Source organism: Acinonyx jubatus, chromosome C1, assembly GCF_027475565.1.
Source record: "Acinonyx jubatus isolate Ajub_Pintada_27869175 chromosome C1, VMU_Ajub_asm_v1.0, whole genome shotgun sequence".
Lineage (NCBI taxonomy): Eukaryota > Metazoa > Chordata > Mammalia > Carnivora > Felidae > Acinonyx > Acinonyx jubatus.
In genome coordinates this window covers 57,470,560-57,491,479 of record NC_069381.1, presented here as the reverse complement: position 1 = coordinate 57,491,479, position 20,920 = coordinate 57,470,560, and the positions used below count along the sequence as shown (strand labels likewise).

Genomic DNA, 20,920 nt, shown 5'->3' with positions numbered 1-20,920 from the left:
TTTCATATCAATGGAATCACAATATATGGTCTTTATGACTGGCTTCTTTCACTTAGCACATTGTTTTCAAGGTTCATCTATGTTATAGCATGTATCAGAACTTTATTCCTTTCTGTTGCCAAATAATATTCCATTGCATAGATGTACCTCATTTTATTTATAGTTAATGGGCATTTGAGTTGTTTCTACTTTTTGACTATTATGAATTACACCGCTATCAACATTTGTATGGCAGTTTTTGTGTGAACATGTTTTCATTTTCTTGGATATATACCTTTGGCTGGGCCATGTGGTAACTGTGTTTTTCAAAGTATTTTACTTTGTATGAGGATGTATTTCAATTTCTCCTCCTTGCCAATACTTGTGTTACATCTTTTTGATTATAACCATCCTAGTGAATGTAAAGTTGTATCTCATTTTAATGGCTAATGATTTTGAGCATCTTTTCATGTGCTTATTGGCCATTTGTGTATCTTCTTTAGAGAAACAGCTATTCAGATCCTTTCCTGTTTTTAAATTGGTTTTTTTTAATTATTTAGTTGTAAGAGTTCTTTATATATCTGGATACTATCAAACTTATAATTTGCAAAATATTTTCCTCCCTAGGTTCTCTTTTCACTTTCTTGATGCCATTCTTTGGAGCAAAAAACATTTTAATTTTTATGAAAGCCAATTTATTTTTGCTTTTGTGCTGTGCTTTTGATGTATCTGAGAAGTCATTACTTAATTCAAGGTCACAAAGATTTACTCCTTTGTTTTGTTTTGTTTTCCAAGGGTTTTAATAGTTTTAGCTCTTATAGTTAGGTCCATGATCTATTTTTTCTTAATTTATTAAAAAAAATGTTTATTTATTTATTTTTGGGAGAGAGAGAGAGTAGAGGAGAGGCAGAGAGAGAGAAAGAGAGACAGACAGACAGAATACCAAGCAGGCTCCTTGCTGTCAACACAGAACTCAACGTGGGGCTCAAACTCACTAACCAGGAGATCATGACCTGAGCCAAAACCAAGAGTTGGACGCTTAACCAACTGAGCCACCCAGGTGCCCCTAAATTTATTTTTGAGAGAGAGAGACACACAGAGAAATGCATGCAGGGGAGGGGCAGAGAGAGAAGGAGAAAGAGAATCCTAAGCAGGATTTGTGTTGTCTTGTGGAGCCCTACATAGCGCTCAAACTAATGAACCATGAGATCATGACCTGAGCCTAAATCATGAGTCGGATGCTTAACTGACACCCAGGTGCCGCCTGTCCATGATCTATTTTGAATTAATTTTTGTGTATGGTATGATTGATCTGTTGATATTTAGGAGTGTCTTTATGCAAGTACATACTGTTTTGGTTACTGTGGTTTTGTAGTAAGTTTTGAAATTTGTAAGCCTTCCAACTTTGATGTTCTTTCTCAAGATTGTTTTATATATTCTGGGTACCCTGAATTTTTATATGAACTTTAGGATCAGCTTGTCAGTTTCTTCAAAAAAGCCAGTTGGGATTTTGATGGAGATCGTTTTAAAATTATAGACCAATTTGGGGAGTATTGTCATTTTACCAGTATTTAAATCCATGACTTCAGGATGTCTTTCTGCTTATTTAGGTATTATTTAATTTCTTTCATCGATATTTTATAGTTTTAGGAATATGTCTTGCACTGTTATTTTTATCTTTCATTTCTATGTAACAACTCCTCTGTCTCTCAGCTATCTGATACTCTTTGTTTTATCTAGAGTATTAGAATAGAGTGTCACAGGAAAATGCTTAGATATCAGCTTGTTCTTTTAGCTTCAGAGTTTAGAAAGGGTTTTTTACTTTGGTTCATTTTTTGAATGAACTGAGAGGAAAGTGGGGGAAGTCTGATTGTCTTTTCCCATACTAGATTTGAATAAATCTTCATTGCAGGATGGATGAGCAGGAAAAAAAAGTCATTTGATAGTCTTTGAAAAATACTCATTTAAAAGAAGTGTCATCAAAGTATCCTGAAGATACTGTTAAGTAAAGGCTTGACAGTATAGAAAATTAAATGAATGATGTAAAAAAAAAAATTTGAAAACAGACTGTAGAGGAAAAAGAAAAATTAACGAGAGATAAGTTATAAATACAGAGTTATACCTCTATAGATTTCATTTGATGAGTAATATGTACTTTCAGATAATAAAACAGAATAACTAGAACAGAGGCAATACTCAAAGCTACAAGTAAAGAAGAAAAACATTTTTTGATCTAAAATTGATTCAGACTCCAAAGTTACAACTCATAGAAAATTAATGAAAAGGGATTCTGTATATCTTGGTGATATTTTAAATTTTAATGAAGAATTCTATACATATATAAGTAAAGAGCACAGATTGCTATTGAACAAATGAATATCAGTTTGGCCTCAGACCTCTGCAATATTAGATCATACTTGCTGTGATATCCTCTAACTGTAGAATTCTTTCTAGTCAGGTATTCATTTGTGAAAGCAACAATAACATTCTAGAAAATAGATTAACCACCATGCTATCATTCCTGAAAAGTATTATTCAAAGAAATATCCCAAATCATAAGAGATGAATTTACATGATTAACCCAAGAAAGGAGTTGTGTCAGAAAAGCATTGATAGTGAACATTGAAACCACTTAAATGTACCATAGATGAAATCTAATAATCATAGTAAATATGATTACAATCTTGACAGCAAATTTCCAAAATAAAAAATCTTTTGCTTCAAAATTTAAGACATATATTCTATAAAGGGTAAGAAAAAGGTTTATAACTATTGATTAAATTAGTGAAACAAAAATGGAGATGAGAAATAAAAGCATTAATTTTTTCATTTTTTGTAAAAGGGAATCAAATGTATGGTTTATTTTTTGACTGTTAGATAAATGTTAAGTTTAAAAGTATTTTCTAAAAAGGTGTAAATTTTACTGCAAATAGAATTTAAAATCTGTCTATATTCTGTGTTACTGCAGAAAATAAATGCCATTTTATTTATTTATTTTTTAATGTGTTTTTATTTTTGAGAGAGAGAGAGACAGAGTGTGAGTGAGAGAGGGAGACACAGAATCTGAAGCAGCTCCAGGCTCTGAGACGTCAGCACAAGAGCCCAACATGGGGCTTGAACTCATAAACCACGATATCATGACCTGAGCCAAAGTCGAATGCTCAACTGACTGAGCCACCCAGGCGCCCCCCATTTTAAAAGCCCAGATAAAGACAGAATAAAAAAGCAAAAGCACTTTTAAAAAACAGAAATTTCCCAAACTGTGATTAGGGCAAATAAGGCTTTATATTCTTTTATTGTATTAGAAATGGTTTTTGCCATTGCAAGTGAAACTCACTGCAAACTAGATTAAGCCCAAAGGTATTTATTGATTTGTATAACTGAAAGTGATAGAGTAAGAGCTAATCTTGGGTTTGTATGTATCCGGATCTCCTGCAGTGTTGTGAGGACTTTTTAACATTTTTTTTTCTTTGTCTAATAATCTCTTAGCTTTGCTATTAGGTAAAGCTCCATTTTTTCCTTTTGCAGTTGGGCTTTATCTATTTCAGTTTTTTAGCCTCTGCTCTTGACATTTTGTGCCAGAGAATTATTTGTGAGATGAAATTGTCCAGTGCATTGTAAGGTATTTAGCAGTATCCTTGGCCTCTACTTTCTAGATGCCATTAGCACCCTCACTCCTCAGTTTTGACAAGAAATGTGCCAGACATTGCCAACTGTTCCCTTGGCATAAAATTGTCCCTGATTTAGAACCAGTAACTGAGGTGGTAGAGAATATGAGAACCACCTTAAAACATTGTGGTTCCAGCAGCAAAAGACAGTCTTCCCAGCCAGTTCTAGCACCAAAATAAAAATGCAGAAAATAATTTTCTAGGAAAGAAAGAAAGAAAGAAAGAAAGAAAGAAAGAAAGAAAGAAAGAAAGAGAAAGAAAAGAAAAGAAAAGAAAAGAAAGTTAGTCAGTCCCAGGTGGGAATTGTGCCTTTCCCGGAAATAGTATTCTAGCTGGGTCTAAAAATAGTAGCTATGGCATCTACTAAAAGGAAGGGAAAAGACTTTTACAGACACATCTAAAGGAGATTGGAAAAAATTGAAAATTTATGGCTGAGTCAATGGCAAAGATTATGAATGGAAAGATTAGTTACTGATAAAATTGAACTTGAGATAAGAATGATTTAAAAGTACTAAGAATAATTATATTTTGATTGAAGTTATGATCATTAGTGCTCATAAAATTATCTCATTTTTATACATTAATAGTACCAAAGAATAGAAGGCATAGTATTACAGATATGGAGAAAAGTTAAGAAATAAAATTGAAGTATCATTTCTGCCTCTAGTAATGATGGACTAGATTAGGATTAGTCTTCCTTAGAAACAAATAAGAATCAAATATTTAACTTAAGGTTATTGGAAATCTAACAAGGTAGGAAGTAATTACTGGGCCAAGTTCTGGCAGAAGAAGGAAATCCAAAGATTTAAGCCTCCCATTTTAGGTTATTTTGCCCCAGTAGCTTTTGTAGAGCCAAAAGAAGTAGTTAAGAGGCTGAGCAGCACTTTTGATGGCCTCACTGAGGTAAGAGGACAAGAGGTGGAGGCCAGTGCCTACTAAGTGTGAATATCTCTTTAGTACTCTGCTCTTTTAGCATGTAACTTGAAGAACTGCACCTTAGGAATAAGGGTGAACTGAAAGTAAATCAACTCTGATGGAGGCTGAAGCACAACTTTGTGTCATTATGAGGGCCAGAAAAAATGTCAGTCCCTGGATTAATGAAGTCTAGTAGTTCCGGCCACATGTGAAAAGCAAATGAGAGTATCTGGGTGGTTTGTTTCTTATGCTTCAAATTTTTATAGAGAGAGCTCATTAAATACTATATCCAGTATATTATTAGAGATGCCTGGGTGGCTCAGTTGGTTGAGCTTCAAACTCTTGATTTCAGCTCAGGTCATGATCTCAAGCTTGTGGGATCAATGCCTGCGTTGGGCCCCATGCTGAGTGTGGAGCCCTCTTAGGATGCTCGCTCTCTCTCTGTTTCTCTCTGCCCCTCTCTCCCACTCATGCTCTCTCTAAAATAAAAAAATAAAAAATTAAAATCATTTATAATTAAAGACCAACATTATAAGGAAACTGAACAACATGATGAAAACTGGGGTTTCGCGGGGAGGAATTAAAAGAAGCCCATCAGAACTTCATTTATTTTAAGTATTATTAGAGGCTTTAAATAACAACATTTATTATGTTCTTGGGGGATAAGAGATCAGTTTGAATATTTTAGCAGAGAACTGGAAACTATAAAAATTGAAATCACATATTTGAAAATGAGCCAGCGGTGCCTGGGTGGCTCAGTTGGTTGGGCGGCTGACTACAGCTCAGGTCATGATCTCGCGGTCTGTGAGTTCTAGCCCTGCATCAGGCTCTGTCCTGAGAACTCAGAGCCTGGAGCCTGCTTCCGATTCTGTGTCTCCCTCTCTTTCTGCCCGTTCCTGCTTGCTCTCTGTCTTTCTCTCTCTCTCATACATAAACAATAAAAAAATTAAAAAAGAAAGAAAATGAGCTAAATAAAAATTCTCAAATGGAAAAATATAATAACTGGAATTTAAAACTATATAAATAGGCTTACTAACAGTTTTAGACCCTGAAAAAGAATTCGTGATGTTGGAAATAGGTTAGAAGAAAATATCTTTAATGAAAAATGGAAAGGGAAAGAAGTTTTTAAAAAAATAGAAAGGGTAAGGGGTGCCTGGGTGGCTCAGTCAGTTGAGCATCTGACTTCGGCTCAGGTCATGATCTCACAGTGTGTGGGTTTGAGTCTCCCGTTGGGCTCTGTACTGACAGCTCAGAGCCTGGAGCCTGCTTCAGATTCTGTGTCTCCCCCTCTCTCTGCCCCTCCCCTGCTCATGCTTTGTCTCTCTCTGTCTCAAAAATAAATAGAAACATTAAAAAAAATTTTTTTAAATAGAAAGGGTAAGAAGTTTTACATTAATTGAACCCCAAGAGAGAAGAGAGGAAATGGAACTAAAGCAATATTTGGAAAGATACTTGCTAAGAATTTTACAAAGTTTGTGAAAGACACAGATTCAGGTATTCAACAAGTCCAACCCAAGTAGAATAAACAAAGGAATCCACACTGGAGTGAAAAGGCTGATTAATTTGAAAAACAAAACAAAACATACACATAAGTGCAGCCAGAAATGTCACATTACTTTCAAAGGAGCAGTAGAAAGTTCTATGGCTGGCTTCTCTACAAAAAAGGAAACCATAAGACCACGTAGAATGTGAGGAAAAAATAGCATCCAATCAATAATTATATACTCAGTATAATATCCTTTTAAGATTGAAGTTGAATACACATTTACAAACAAAAACCTGAGGGAAATCACTTATCAAACTATCACTAAAGGTAATCCTGAAGGATATGTTTTGAGTAGAAGAAAAATTCTAATGGAAGGTTGGAGATGAAGGAAGGAATGAAGAGCAGCAAAAATGGTAAGTAAATCTAAATGAATATTGACTCAATAAGATAAAAATAAAACCTCATAGGACTAGATAATAGCATAAAAGAAGATTGCTAGCTCCCTAAAAGGTCTGGAATTTTTGGAGAACTGGTTTGTTTTTTTGGAAAATAGCCTATGCCAGTAACTTGGCAACTCATAAAGTTTACTTCTTAAATAGCATTATGAGCAAAACTTCTTATCTGGGGACATGCTTCAGTGTATGATTATTAACAATGTGGGGCACCTGGGTGGCTCAGTAGGTTGGGCATCTGACTTCGGCTCAAGTTGTGATCCCATGGTTGTTTGGTTCAAGCCCCACATTGGGCTCTGTTCTGACAGTGCAGACAGAGCCTGCTTGGGATTCTCTCTCCTCTCTGCCCCTCCCTGACTCACTCTCTTTTGAAATACAAAAAAAAAAAAAAAAAACAAAAAAACAACAACAACAACAACAACGTGTATTATAGAGGTTTCCATATCTCAAGTAAAATTAGTTATGAAGTATGAAAACTGGGGAGTAGATTGCCTAGTTGCTAGTGGAAATTTTATTTCGGGAAAATATAATGTGAATTATGTCCCCAAATCTGTCTTTTTGTTGTTGTTGTTCCTAATAGTGAAGACTAAGAAATTTACTGTAGTCCAGGTTTTTGTTTTGTAAAATTACTTACAGAGAAAATTTAAGTTTATTGAATTTATTAAACTTCTAAATTTTGCGCAAAATACTATCTGGCTATCTTTACAGACAGTTCTTATTCCACTGTGCTTTTATTCAGCAAAAGATTGTGTGTGTGTGTGTCTGTGTGTGTCTGTGTCTTAACCATCTGTACAGGTTTTGTCAAACTAAGAGAATGGGATAGAATATATACAAGGTTTTAAAATTTTTTGGGGGGGCGCCTGGGTGGCTCACTCGGTTGAACATCCAACTTTTGATTTTGGCTCAGGTCATGATCTCCTGGTTTGTAGGATCAGGCCCTGCATTGGGCTCAGTGCTGGCAGCACGGAGCCTGCTTAGGGTTCCCTCTCACTCTCTCCTCTGCCTCTCCCCTGCTTGTGCGTGTGTGTGTTCTCTCTGTCTCTCAAAATAAATAAGAAAGATTTTTTCTTTTGGATAGAGAGAGAGCACATGTGTGCGTGCGTGATGGTCAAGCAGGGCAGAGGGAGTAGGAGAGAGAATCTCAGGCAGGTTCCACACCCAGTGTGGAGCCCATCCCTGGTGCTCCATCTCATTACTATGAGATCATGACCTGAGCCAAAATCAAGAGTCAGACACCTAACCTACTGAGCCACCCAGGTGCCTTAGATCATATATAAGGTTTTTAGAACAAGTAGTTAAATCTTGTTTTATGCTGTATATGATTTCTTGATAAGTGTGCAGCTCATTTTATAGGCAAAAATTGTTCATGTGGTGCCTTCTGTAAAAATGCTAATACTGAATCTGAAAATTAGTATACACAAATTTTATTTAGTAACTTTATTTGCAAATATTACTATAGGTTTTCTTTCTTTTATAATCAAGAGGTTTTTAGGCTACTAGTGTGGCTTAGGGTATCATTTTGAAATTAAATTAGTCATTGTATAACATCAACTAAAAGGATATATTCAAACTTGATAGTGTAGCCTTTTGCTTATCTTACCAATTTCATTATGTACTATTCTCTTTACCCCCACTGGCCATAAACATTTTTTTGTTGTTTTTGTTGTTTGCGAAGTATGAACTATTCTTGCATTTGAATGTAATTTGGGGGAATTGTTTTTAATTTTTAAATTGTTTTTAACACAGTATAATAGTGAGTTGCTTTATTTACCTATAAATTTTTAACCCATTCAAGACTGATTTCAACATGGTCCCTCTTTAATAGTTAATTGTTTGCACAGACAAAATTAAGAGCTCTGTTCTTTATTCCATTATCATGCTATACTCTCTTTTATTCTAATAAATAATAGCAATTATTTATTTTCCTATCAGTCTCTAACAGAAGACTTCTGAATGACTTGAGGGATTGGGTATTTTTGATATCTGTCCCCAAAGATGAGTATATAGTAGGTATTTAAATTATTTGCTGAGTGAACAAAGAATGATATGATAGATAAATTAGCAGGAAAGGAATCTGTGAAATCTCTTGGGAGAAGAAATCTCAAAAGCAAACTGGGTATCCTTTTTTTTGGTGGGGGTTGGTTTAGAATACATTGTGTTTAGAAATCATGGCATCCTCTGACTTTGAATTTGCCATATAAACAGGGTCATTTTGCAGTCACATTTTACTTAAATCTGTCAGTGAAATTTCTGAAGGAGGTAAAACCACTTTTAAATAACAATTTTCTATGTTTTTACACTAATTTAATTTTTTTTTTAATTTTAGGAAACACTCCTTTACACCTTGCTGTGATGTTAGGAAATAAAGGTTAGTAAATATTTCCTTTCTTATGTTTAACTTCATTCATGTATTTTCACATTTAGTTAAAGCTTTTTAAGATGAATTTTGTCTTTTGAGTTTTTCAAAATTAACCTGATTATTTTATTTGCTAATTGAGTTAAGAGTCAATATATTAAAAATAATAACATTTTCTCATTTTCTGTAGTTCACCTCAAGAGTTAGTGGAAATCCTGTACTAACTTTATGCTTTTTGAAACTGTGTGTTTTTTCTTATTTGGTTATTTTATCAAGGAAGTATTTATAATTTCCAAATATTAAGATATGTTAACTTTTATAATACTTTTAATATTCAGAGAGTTTTATAAGATTCTTTAATATGGACTGTTTTATATATCTAAACGCAGAAGTCTACACCTTTTGTATGTTAGATGTTTGTAAAATCTTAATATTTACTTATTCTTTAAAACAAAAACTTCATAGATGATTTAAAAGATTTACTTTGAGAGAGAGTAAGACAGAGTGTGAGCAGGATAGGGGCAGAGAGAAAGGGGAGACACAGAATCAGAAACAGGCTCTGGGCTCTGAGCTGTCAGCACAGAGCCTGATGGGGGGGCTTGAACTCACGAACGGTGAGATTATGACCTGAGCTGAAGTCAGACGCTTAACCAACTGAGCCAGCCAGGCGCCCCTGAAATATTTACTTTTTAAGGTTATTCCTAGAAGTGATAAAATCTTTGTTATCTGGCTTCCCAATAATCCTGGAGAGTGAGGATTTCAGATAGGTGATTAGTAACATTTTGAGTGCTGGATTTTTAAATTTTTGATGTGTTTGATAAAAACCTTTTAAAAACATAATCTTAAATTTTTAAACAGGCTAATGAATTTTTGTTAACATTTTTTCTTTCTGATAACCTAGAAGTATCATTTTGGGACAACTATTATTGATACAAAGTATAATACAGTTAGTGTAAACATTTGATCTGAATGTATGCAGATCCCAGGGGTGTTATCCGTACTTGCTTTGTTGAAAAACAAAATTTTTTTGTCAGTTTGGTTTTTAAGTTTATATGCCTAAGCACATGATCTGTAGGATAATTTAATGTTGACTTTAATTCTGTATAAATTGGTGACTCGTATTTTGTTTTCATTTTTAAATTTATTTTATGCTGTTTTTTTTTTTACCTTCTTGCAAGAAATATGAGTAACTTCAAAGTTAAGAGAGATTTATTAAGAAGCTACATATTGTAGAAACTCGAAATGGGGACTACCTATGTCTCAGGAAGAGAAGTAACTGAGATCATTTGGGAACTCAGCCATTCTCCCCCCACTCTGTCTGTCTACCTACTTACCTACCATCTGTCTATCTCTTCTGGTGTGTCTGCTGTTTTTTATGTATATGTAAATTATAGATATAATATTTATAATACTAAGAGGAGACAAAGCAAATATGATAAAATGTTAACAACTATTGAACCTAGGTAGAGAGTATTTAAATGTTCATTGAGATCATCTGTTTTTCTGTATGTTTGAAATTTTTTATAGTATTGAAAGAGAAACAGAAATGGTATTGTTATGCTTTATCATAGGTTTAAATTTTTTTTGTTGTTGATATTATTCATTTTTGAGAGACAGAGCATGAGCGGGGAAGGGGCAGAGAGAGAGGGAGACACAGAATCGGAAGCAGGCTCTAGGCTCTGAGCTGTCAGTACAGAGCCCGACACGGGGCTTGAACTCTCAAATTGCGAGATCATGACCAGAGCCAAAGTTGGACGCTCAACCGACTGAACCACCCAGGTGCCCCTATCATAGGTTTATATTAGCATGTCTAAATTATGTTTCACAGAACATTAGTTTTATGGCATACTAATAATATTTAGGGGAAAATAATATTTCCAGGTCAAATCGATTTGGAAAATAGTGGGTTTAATAACTATTAAGCAGTTTTCTTTATTATGGACTTTCTTAGAACTTTGATATGCTTATATGCACTGTGACCTTCTGAGTTGGGGCAGGTGTTGGATATAGAGTCATTATTCCCCAAAGTTATCTGATTTTTTCCCACATGTATCCTGAGAGATTAGAGTTCGGTGGAAGGTATTTTGGGGAAACATTTGGTTAAGTGATTCAGGATCTGCACATGATGTCAATATTTGCTTTTTCTGAGTCCTTTTCATATAAGGTAGGTCCAACCATTAATAATACTGATCCATTTTACATTAAAACAATTTTTTTAATGTTTATTTATTTTTGAGAGAAAGAGAGACAGAGCATGAGTGGGGGAGGGGTAGAGACAGACAGAGACACAGAATCCAAAGCAGGCTCCAGGCTCTGAGCTGTCAGCACAGAGCCTGACGCAGAGCTCGAACTCATGAGCTGTGTGATCATGACCTGAGCCAAAGTCAGATGCTTAACTGCCTGAGCCACCCAGGCACCCCCCATTTATGGTTTTTTATTTGTATATTCTTTTTTGCTTTTTTCTTTATGACCTTTAAACATTTTTGAAATTTGATTACACAGGAGTGTTATTGAAATGTGTAGTGGAAGATAAAACATCTACCTTATTGGGGTGCCTGGGTGGCTCACTTGGTTAAGCATCTGACTTCAGCTCGGGTCATGATCTCATGGTTCATGACTTTGAGCCCCACATCAGGCTCTCTGCTGTCAGCACAGCACCCGCTTTGGATCCTCTGTCGCCCACTCTCTCTGCCCTCCCCCACTCATTCTCTCTCTCTCTCTCTCAAAAATAAACGTTAAAAAAATATATAAGGGTGCCTGGGTGGTTCAGTTGGTTAAGTCCAACTCTTGGTTTCGCTCAGGTCATGATCTCATGGTTTTGTGAGTTCAAGTCCGGTGTCAGGCTCTGTACTGATGGTACAGAACCGGCTTGGGATTCTCTGCCTCCCTGTCGCTCTGCCCTGCCCTCTCCAACTCTCATTGTCTCTGTCTCTCTTAAGATAAATAAACTTAAAAAAAAATATATATACATATACACACACATATATATGTATATACACACATGTATATATATATGTATATACACACATGTATGTATACATATACATATATATACATATATATACACACATGTATATATACATATACATATATATACATATATATGTATATACATATATATATATATATAAAAATCTACCTTATTAATTTTGCATGGTACCATTGTTCAGTCTATGCCACTCCATTTCATCTTCTTCTTTAGAGAGAAATGTACTGTACCTTTACTGATTCATTGTTGAAGGAGCACTTGCTGTTTGTATACTTATTTGTAAACACAGTAAAAATACTCAGGGTACCCAAACAATATTTGTTGATTGATTTAAAGAGAAGTACCCCAGGACTTTTGCACTTTTATTTACTTCTGTCATTCATCTTAACTTAATAACTGTTCTTTTCACCATTGAAATCTGATTTTTTTCTGTATTTCTGGGTCTATTGACCATGTTGGCCTTTGAGGCTGGGAAGTTGTTGAACTATAGATTTGAACTGAAATGGAAAGAACATCATGCTTAAAGAAGGTTTCGGGAATCTTTAGAAGAAGAAATAGAAAAGAAATCTTTTCTTATCCTTTTGGTTAGACATCATAGAAAGGTTCTTCAGATCAGTTGCTTCAACTTTTAATTCATTCTTTTGGATCTGCAGTTTTAAATTTTTTGTCTGAAATAACTCTAGGGTTATTATAATTTCTCATTCTCATAAGAGTGTGTCTGGATGTTCTCTTTTGTTTGCACTGTCCTATTTATCTTATTCTCTCTCTTTGTATTTTATTACCTTTATAAATCTTGCTTATTTATATGTGATTTCTGTTCCTCATAATTTCATTTTATCCATATTCCTTAAGGCCCAGCTTCTTTGTTGCATTTATATATTTTCTTAAAAAAATAATTTATTGTCATGTTGGCTAACATACAGTGTATATAGTGTAGTTTTGGCTTCAGGAGTAGATTCCTGTGATTCATCACTTACATACAACACCCAATGCTCATCCCAACAAATGCCCTCCTCAATACCCATTTCCCATTTTCCCTTCTCCCCCAAGCTCCCTCCCCCATCAACTATTAGTTCTCTGTCTTTAGAAGTATGTTATGGTTTGCCTCCCTCTCTGTAATTTGTTTTTCTTCCCTTCCCCTATGGTCTTCTGCTAAGTTTCTCAAATTCCACATATAAATGAAAACATACAATATCTGTCTTTTTCTGACTGGTTTATTTCACTTAGCATAATACCATCCAGTTCCATCCATGTTGTTGCAAATGGCAAGGTTTCATTCTTTTACATTGCTGAGTACTATTCCATTGTATAAATATACCACATCTTCTTTACCCATTCATCAGTTTATAGACATTTGGCTCTTTCCATAATTTGGCTATTGTTGATGGCACTGCTATATATAAACAGTGGGGTTCATGTGCCCCTATGAATCACTCCTGTATCCTTTGGATAAATTCTAGTAGTGCTATTGCTGGGTCATAGGGTAATTCTATTTTAATTTTTTGAGGAATCTCCACGTTGTTTTCCAGAGTGGCCGCATCAGTTTGCATTCCTACCAACAGTGCAAGAGGGTTCCCATTTCTCCACATCCTTGCCATCATCTGTTGTTTCCTGAGTCGTTAATTTTAGCCACTCTGACTGGTGTGAGATGGATCTCAATGTGGTTTTGATTGTATTTCCCTGATGATGCGGGATGTTGAGCATCTTTTCATGTGTCTGTTAGCCATCTGGGTATCTTCTTTGGAAAAGTGTCTATTCATGTCTTCTGCCCATTTCTTCACTGGATTATTTGTTTTGCAGGTGTTGAGACTGGTAGGTTCTGATACTAACCCTTTATCTGATAGGTCATTTGCAAATGCCTTCTCCCATTCTGTTGGTTGCCTTTCAGTTGTGTTGATTCTTTCCTTTGCTGTGCAGAAGCTTTTTAACCTGATGAGGTCCCAATAGTTCATTTTTGCTTTTATTTCCCTTGCCTTTGGAGACAAGTCAAGCAAGAAACTGCTACAGCTGAGGTCAGAGGCTGTTAGCCCGTTTTCTCCTCTAGGGTGTTGATGATTTCCTGTCTCACATTTAGGCCTTTCATCCATTTTGAGTTTATTTTTGTGTATGGTGTAAGAAAGTGGTCCAGTTTCATTCCTACATGTTGCTGTCCAATTTTCCCGACACCATTTGCTAAAGAGACTTTTTTCCATCGGTTATTCTTTCCTGCTTTGTCAAAGATTAGTTGGCCATACATTTGTGGGTCTAGTTGTGGGTTCTCTCTTCTATTCCATTGGTCTGTGTGTCTGTTTTTGTGCCGATACCATACTGTCTTGATGATTACAGCTTTGGAGTAGAGGCTAAAGTTTGGGATTTAGTGATGCCTCCCACTTTGGTTTTCTTTTTCAACATCACTTTGCCTGTTCAGAGTCCTTTGTGGTTCCATACAAATTTCAGGATTATTTGTTCTAGCTTTGAGAAGAATGCTGGTGTAATTTTGATTGGGATTGCATTGAATGTATGTATAGATTGGGAAGTGTAAATAGATTGGGAATATTGTAAATATTTTAACAATATTTGTTCTTCCGATCCATGAGCATGGAATATTTTTCCATTTCTTTGTGTCTTCTTCAATTTCTTTCATAAACTTACTATAGTTTTCAGCATATAGATCTTTTACCTCTTTGCTTAGGTTTATTCCTAGGTATTTTATGATTCTTGGTGTAATTGTAAATGGGATCGATTCCTTGATGTCTCTTTGTGTTGCTTTATTATTGGTATGTAGAAATGCAACCAATTTCTGTACATTGATTTTATATCCTGAAACTTTGGTAAATTCATGTATCTGTTCTACCAGTGTTTTGGTGGAGTCTTTCAGGTTTTCCATGTAGTGTATCATGTCATCTGTGAAAAGTGAAAGTTTGACTTCTCCTTTGCCAGTTTAGATGCCTTTTACTTCATTTTGTTGTCTGATTGCTGAGGCTAGGACTTCTAACACTATGTTAAACAACAGTGGTGAGAATGGATGTCTCTCTCTCTCTCTCTCTCTCTCTCTCTCTCTCTCCTTGACCCTCCCATACACACACACTTTCTCTCAAAGTAAATAAATGAGCTTAAAAAAAAAAATAGCCTAGTGGGTATCCTTGCACATCTTCCTTCTTTTTTATATAACAGAGGGGATTAGTTTGTTTTTAATGAAGTTAAATCACTATATACAGTACTATGCTATATTTTTGTTTTCATTCAAAAGTTTATCATGAAATAGTTGTACAAGTTCATAGATCTTTATGAATGTTTATGTTCCTCTAACTTCTTTATATGTACACACATACACACTTATTTGCATAAAACTTGATGGTAGGTTTCTTGAAGGGAGAATCCATTTTACTTACTTACTTGTTTATTTATTTATAAAATTCTTTTTAACTGAAAAAAATTCTTTCTTTTTAGTTTTTTCCAAGTTTTTATTTATTCTGGTTAACATACAGTGTAATATTTGTTTCAGGTATAGAATTTAGTGGTTTATCACTTACATACAATACCCAGTGCTCATCAGAGCAACTGCCCTCCTCAATATCCATCACCCATTTAACCTATCCCACTGTCCAGTAACCCTCAGGTTGTTCTCCTTGGTTGAGAGTCTGTTTTGTGATTTGCCTCTCTCTTGTTTTCCCCCTATTGTTCATCTCGTTTGTTTCTTAAATTCCACATATGAGTGAAATCATATGGTATTTGTCTTTCTCTGACTGACTTATGTCATTTATCGTAATAGTCTCTGGCTCTATCCCTATCATTGCAAATGGCAAGATTAAATTCTTTCTGATGACTAATATTCCCATTGTGTGTGTGTGTGTGTGTATACATACACATAATTACACACCACATCTCCTTTATCCATTTATCAGTCAATGGACATTTGGGTTTTTTTCCAGAATTTGGTTATTGATAATGCTACTATAAACATTGATGTGCATGTATACCTTTGAATTAGTATTTTTGTATCCTTTGAGTAAATATCTAGTCTTGCAATTGCTGGATCATAGGGTAGTTCTAGTTTTAACTTTTTGAGGAAACTCCATATTGTTTTCCACAGTGGCTGCACCAATTTGCATTCTCACCTACAGTGTAGGAGGGTTCCCTGTTTTCCACATCCTCGTCAACATCCGTTGTCTCCTGTGTTGTTAATTTTAGCCATTCTGACAGGTGTGAAGTAGTATCTCATCATAGTTTTGATTTGTATTTTCCTAATGATGAATGATGTTGAGCATCTTTTCATGTGTCTGTTGGCCATCTGGATGTCTTCTTTGGAAAAATGTCTATTCATGTCTTTTGCCCGTTTCTTAACTGGATTGTTTGTTTTTTGGGTGTTGAGTTTAATAAGTTCTTTATAGATTTTTGGATATAACCCTTTATAAGGTATGACATTTATAGATATCTTCTCCCATTCTATAATTTTCCTGATTGATTCCTTTGCTGTGCAGAAGTATCTTATCTTGATGAGGTCCTAGTAGTTCATTTTTGCTTTTGTTTCCCTTGCTTCTGGAGACATGTCTAGTAAGATGTTGCTGTGGCTGATGTCAAAGAGGTTTCTGCCTGCATTCTTCTCTAGGATTTTGATGGTTCCTTGTGTCACATTTGGTTCTTTCATCTATTTTGAATTTATTTTTGTGTATGGTGTAAGTAAGTAGTCTAGTTTCATTCTTTTGCATATTGCTGTCCAGTTTTCCCAACACCATTTCTTAAAGAGACTGTCTTTTTTCCATTGGGTATTTTTTCCTGCTTTGTCAAAGATTAGTTGACCATATAGTTGTGGGTCTTTTTACGGGGTTTCTGTTCATTCCATTGATCCATGTGTCTGTTTTTGTGCCAGTACCATACTGTCTTGATTACTGCAGCTTTGTAACATAACTTGAGGTCTAGAATTGTGATGCCTCCAGCTTTGCTTTTCTTTTTCAAATTGCTTTGACTCTTTGAGGTCTTTTGTGGTTCCATACAAATTTTAGGATTGTTTGTTCTAGCTCTGAAAAATGCTGGCGGTAGTTAGATAGGGGTTGCTGTAAATGTGTAGATTGCTTTGGGTGGTATAGACAATTTAACAATATTTGTTCTTCCTGTCTGTGAGCATGGAATGTCTTTCCATTTCTTTGTGTAATTTTCAATTTCTTTCATCAGTGTTTTATAGATTCAGAGTACAGATCTTTTACCATTTTGGTAATGTTTATTCCTAGGTATCTTATGGTTTTTGGTGCAATTGTAAATGGGATTGATTCCTTGATTTCTCTGTGTGCTGCTTCATTATTGGTATACAGAAATGGAACAGATTTCTCTATGTTGATTTTGTATCCTGTGACTTTACTGAATTCATGTGTCAGTTCTAGCGATTTTTGGTGGAGTCTTTTGGGTTTTCTATATAGAGTATCATGTCATCAGCAAATAGTGAAAGTTTGACTTCTTCCTTGCCAATTTAGATGCCTTTTATTTCTTTTTGTTATCTGATTGCTGAGGTGAGTACTTCCAGTATTATGTTAAATAACCGTGGTGAGAGTGGGCCTCCCTGTCTTGTTCCTGGCCCTAGAGGGAGAGCGCTCAGGTTTTCCCCATTGAGGCTGATACTAGCTATGGAATTTTCATATATGGCTTTTACTATGTTGAGATATGTTCCCTTTATCTCTACTTTGCTGAAGGTTTTTATCATGAATGGATATTGTACTTTGTCAAATGCTTTTTCTACATCTAATGAGAGGATCATATGTTTCTTATCCTTACTTTTATTAATGTATCACAGTGATTGATTTGTGAAAATTGAGCTACTCTTACAGGCCAGGAATAAATCCCACTTGATCATGGTGACTGATTCTTTTAATGTCCTGTTGGATATGATTTGCTGGTATCTTTTTGAGAATTTTTGCATCCATGTTCATCAGGGATATTGGCCTGTAGTTCTTTTTTTAGTGGAGTCTTTGGTTTTGGAATCAGGGTAATTCTGGCCTCATCAAATGAGTTTGGAAGTTTTCCTTCCATTTCTATTTTTTGGAATAGTTTGAGAAGAATAGGTATTAACTCTTTAAATGTTTGGTAGTATTCCCCTGTGAATTCCTTCTGGCCCTGGACTTTGGTTTGTTGGGTGACTTTTGATTACTGATTCAATTTCTTTCCTTTTTATCAGTTTGTTCAAATTTTCTATTTCTCCCTGTTTTAGTTTTAGTAGTTTATATGTTTCTAAGACTTTCCATTTCTTCCAGATAGTCTGATTTGTTGGCATATAATTTTTCATAATATTTTCTTATAATTGTATTACTGTGGTGTTGGTTGTTATTTCTCTTCTCTCTTTTGTTATTTTATTCATTTGGGTCCTTTTACTTTTCTTTTTGATAAGTCTGGCAAGATTTTATTAATTTTTATTAATATTTTTATTAATTTTATTAATTTTTTAAGAGAACCAGCTCCTGGTTTAATTGGTTTGTTCTGCTTTTTTGTTTGTTTCTATATCATTTATTTCTGCTCTAATTTTTATTATTTCCCTTTTTCTGCTGGTAGGTTTTGTTTGTTGTTCTTTTTATAGCTCTGTTAGTAAGGCTAGGTTGTTTGAGATTTTTCTTGCTTTTTGACATAGACCTGTATTGCTATATATAGTTCTCTCTTATGACTGTTTTACTATATCCCAAAGGTTTTAGATGACTGTGTTTTCATTTTTATGAGTTTCCATGTATTTTTTAATTTCTTCTTTAATTTTCTGGTTGACCCTTCATTCTTCAGTAGCATGTTCTTTAACCTCTATGTAGTTGTGGTCTTTCCACTTTTTTCTTATGGTTGACTTCAAGTTTCATAGCTTTGTTGTCAGAAAAGATACATGGTATGATCTCAATTTTTTTGTATTTATTGAGGTCTGATTTGTGACCCAGTATGTGATCTATTCTGGAGAATGGTCCATGTGCATTTGAAAAAAATGTGTATCATTTAAAGCTAGTTTTTCATTTAAAACTAGTATTTCCTTGTTTTTCTCTTTAAGATGATCTGTCCATTGATGTAAGTGGGGTATTAAAGTTGCTTACTATTATTGTATTATTATCAATGAGTTCTTTTATTTATTTATTTTTTTAAGTTTATTTATGTATTTTGAGAGAGACAGCAGATGTGTGAACTGGGGAGGGGCAGAGAGAAAGAGAGAGAAAGAATCCCAAGCAATTCCACACTGTCAGTGCATAGTCTGACTTGGGGCTCAAGCCCTGGAACTGTGAGATCATGACCTGAGTTGAAATCAAGGGTTGGTCACTTAACCACTTGAACCACCCAAGCACCTCTTTTGTTTGTTATTAATTGCTTTATCTGTTTGGGTGTTGCCAATTTGAGGGCATAAATATTTCAATTGTTGCATCTTTTTGTTGGATAGACCCCTTTATTATGATATAGTGCCCTTCTTCATCTCTTGTTAGAGTCTTTGTTTTGGAATGTAGCTTGTCTGGGAGTACCTGTGTGACTCAGTCAGTTGAGCGTCCAACTCCTGATTTCAGATCAAGTCTTGATCTCATGTTCATGAATTTGAGCCCTGCTTTGAGCTCTGTGCTGGGAGCACAGATCCTGCTTGGAATTATCTCTCCCTCTCTCTGCCCCTCACCCACATTCTCTCTCTCTTTCTGTCTCACTCTGTCTCTCTCAAAATAAATAAAACATAAAAAATGTAGTTTGATATAAGTATTGTAACTCTTGCTTTCTTTTGACAACCATTTGCATGATAAATATTTATCCTCTCATTTTCGATCTGCAGGTGTCTTTAGGTCTAAAATGATTCTCTTGTAGGCAGCATATAGATGGTTGCTTTTTTATTTTTTTTTTTATCCATTTTGACACCCTGTGTCTTTTGATTGGAGCATTTAGTCCATTAATTTCAGAGTAATTATTGATATGTGTTAGTGCTGATTTATTACCTGTTTTGTCATGATTCCTGGAGATTTTCTCTGTTCCTTTCTAGTCTTGTGTGACTTTTGGTCTTTCCGCCCACTCAAAGAATCCCCTTTAACATTTCTTGTAGGGCTGATTTAGTGTTCATGAACTCCTTTGGTTTTTGTTTGTATGGGAAACTCTTTATCTCTCCTTCTGATCTGAATGAGTATTCTTCCTTGCAGATTTTTCTCATTTAGCATGTTGAATATATTATGCCACTCCCTTCTGGTTTGCCAAGTATCTGTGGAGAGATATGCTACTAACCTTATGGGTCTTACCTTGTGAGTTAGGGATTTCCTTTGGATGCTTTTAGGATTTTTTCTTTATCACTAGATTTTGCAGATTTAACTATAATATGTCTTCGTGTTAGCCTGCTTTTTATTGATTTTGATGGGAGTTCTCTCTACCTCCTGGATTTGGATGCCTGTTTTTTGCCCCAGATTAATAAGTTTTCAGCTGTTATTTCCTCCAGTAAACCTGCTCCCTTTTCATTCTCTTCTTTTTCTGGGACTCCTATGATAAGGATGTTACTAAGTTTGATGGAGTCACTGAGTTCCCTAAGTCTATTCCTGTGATACATCATTCTTCTTTCTCTTTTGTTGAGCTTCATTATGATTCCATTTCTGTATCACTTGTTCATTCCTGTGCTGCTTCTATCCTTGTGGTCATTACAACCAATTAGTTTTGAATCTCAGATACTGCATTTTTTTCATTTTTGCCTACTTGTTTTTTAGCTCTTTTATGTCTGTGGTAAGTCATGTCCCTGATGTCTTCCATGCTTTTCTCAAGTCCAGTTAGTATCCTTATGACTGTTGCTTAAAATTTTGCATCAGGCATATTATATGTGTTTCAATTTAATCTTTGGCTATGACCTTTTCTTGTTCTTTCTTTTGGGATGAATTCCTCTGGCTTGGCATTTTGTCTTGGTCTCTGTCTTCTCTCTGTTAGAAAATCCTGTTGTGTTTCCTGTTCCTACGTTTAATGGCTTTATGAAGAAGAGGTCATTTAATGTCCAGGGCCTGTTGCTTCAGGAAGTGTCTCTGGTGTTTGCTGTGTGCACTCTGCTGCTGTATTTTGGCTGCTCTCTCCCTTAGGTCAGTCATCTGCAGAGGCTCTCCTTGCCTGCAATAAACAGTGTTTGGATCTTGGCCAGAG

The 20,920-nt window shown here is 35.1% G+C and overlaps 1 protein-coding gene across 2 annotated transcripts in view; it reads left to right on the top strand.

Annotated features, from left to right (window-relative positions):
* ANKRD13C (ankyrin repeat domain 13C) overlaps nt 1-20,920 on the top strand; it is a 90,479-nt gene that overhangs the window by 14,912 nt on the left and 54,647 nt on the right. For both annotated transcript variants that reach the window (XM_027058878.2, XM_015080876.3), the window contains exon 2: nt 8,827-8,868. In XM_027058878.2, coding sequence (XP_026914679.1) covers nt 8,827-8,868 — 42 coding nt within the window. The remainder of the gene's footprint in view (nt 1-8,826; nt 8,869-20,920) is intronic.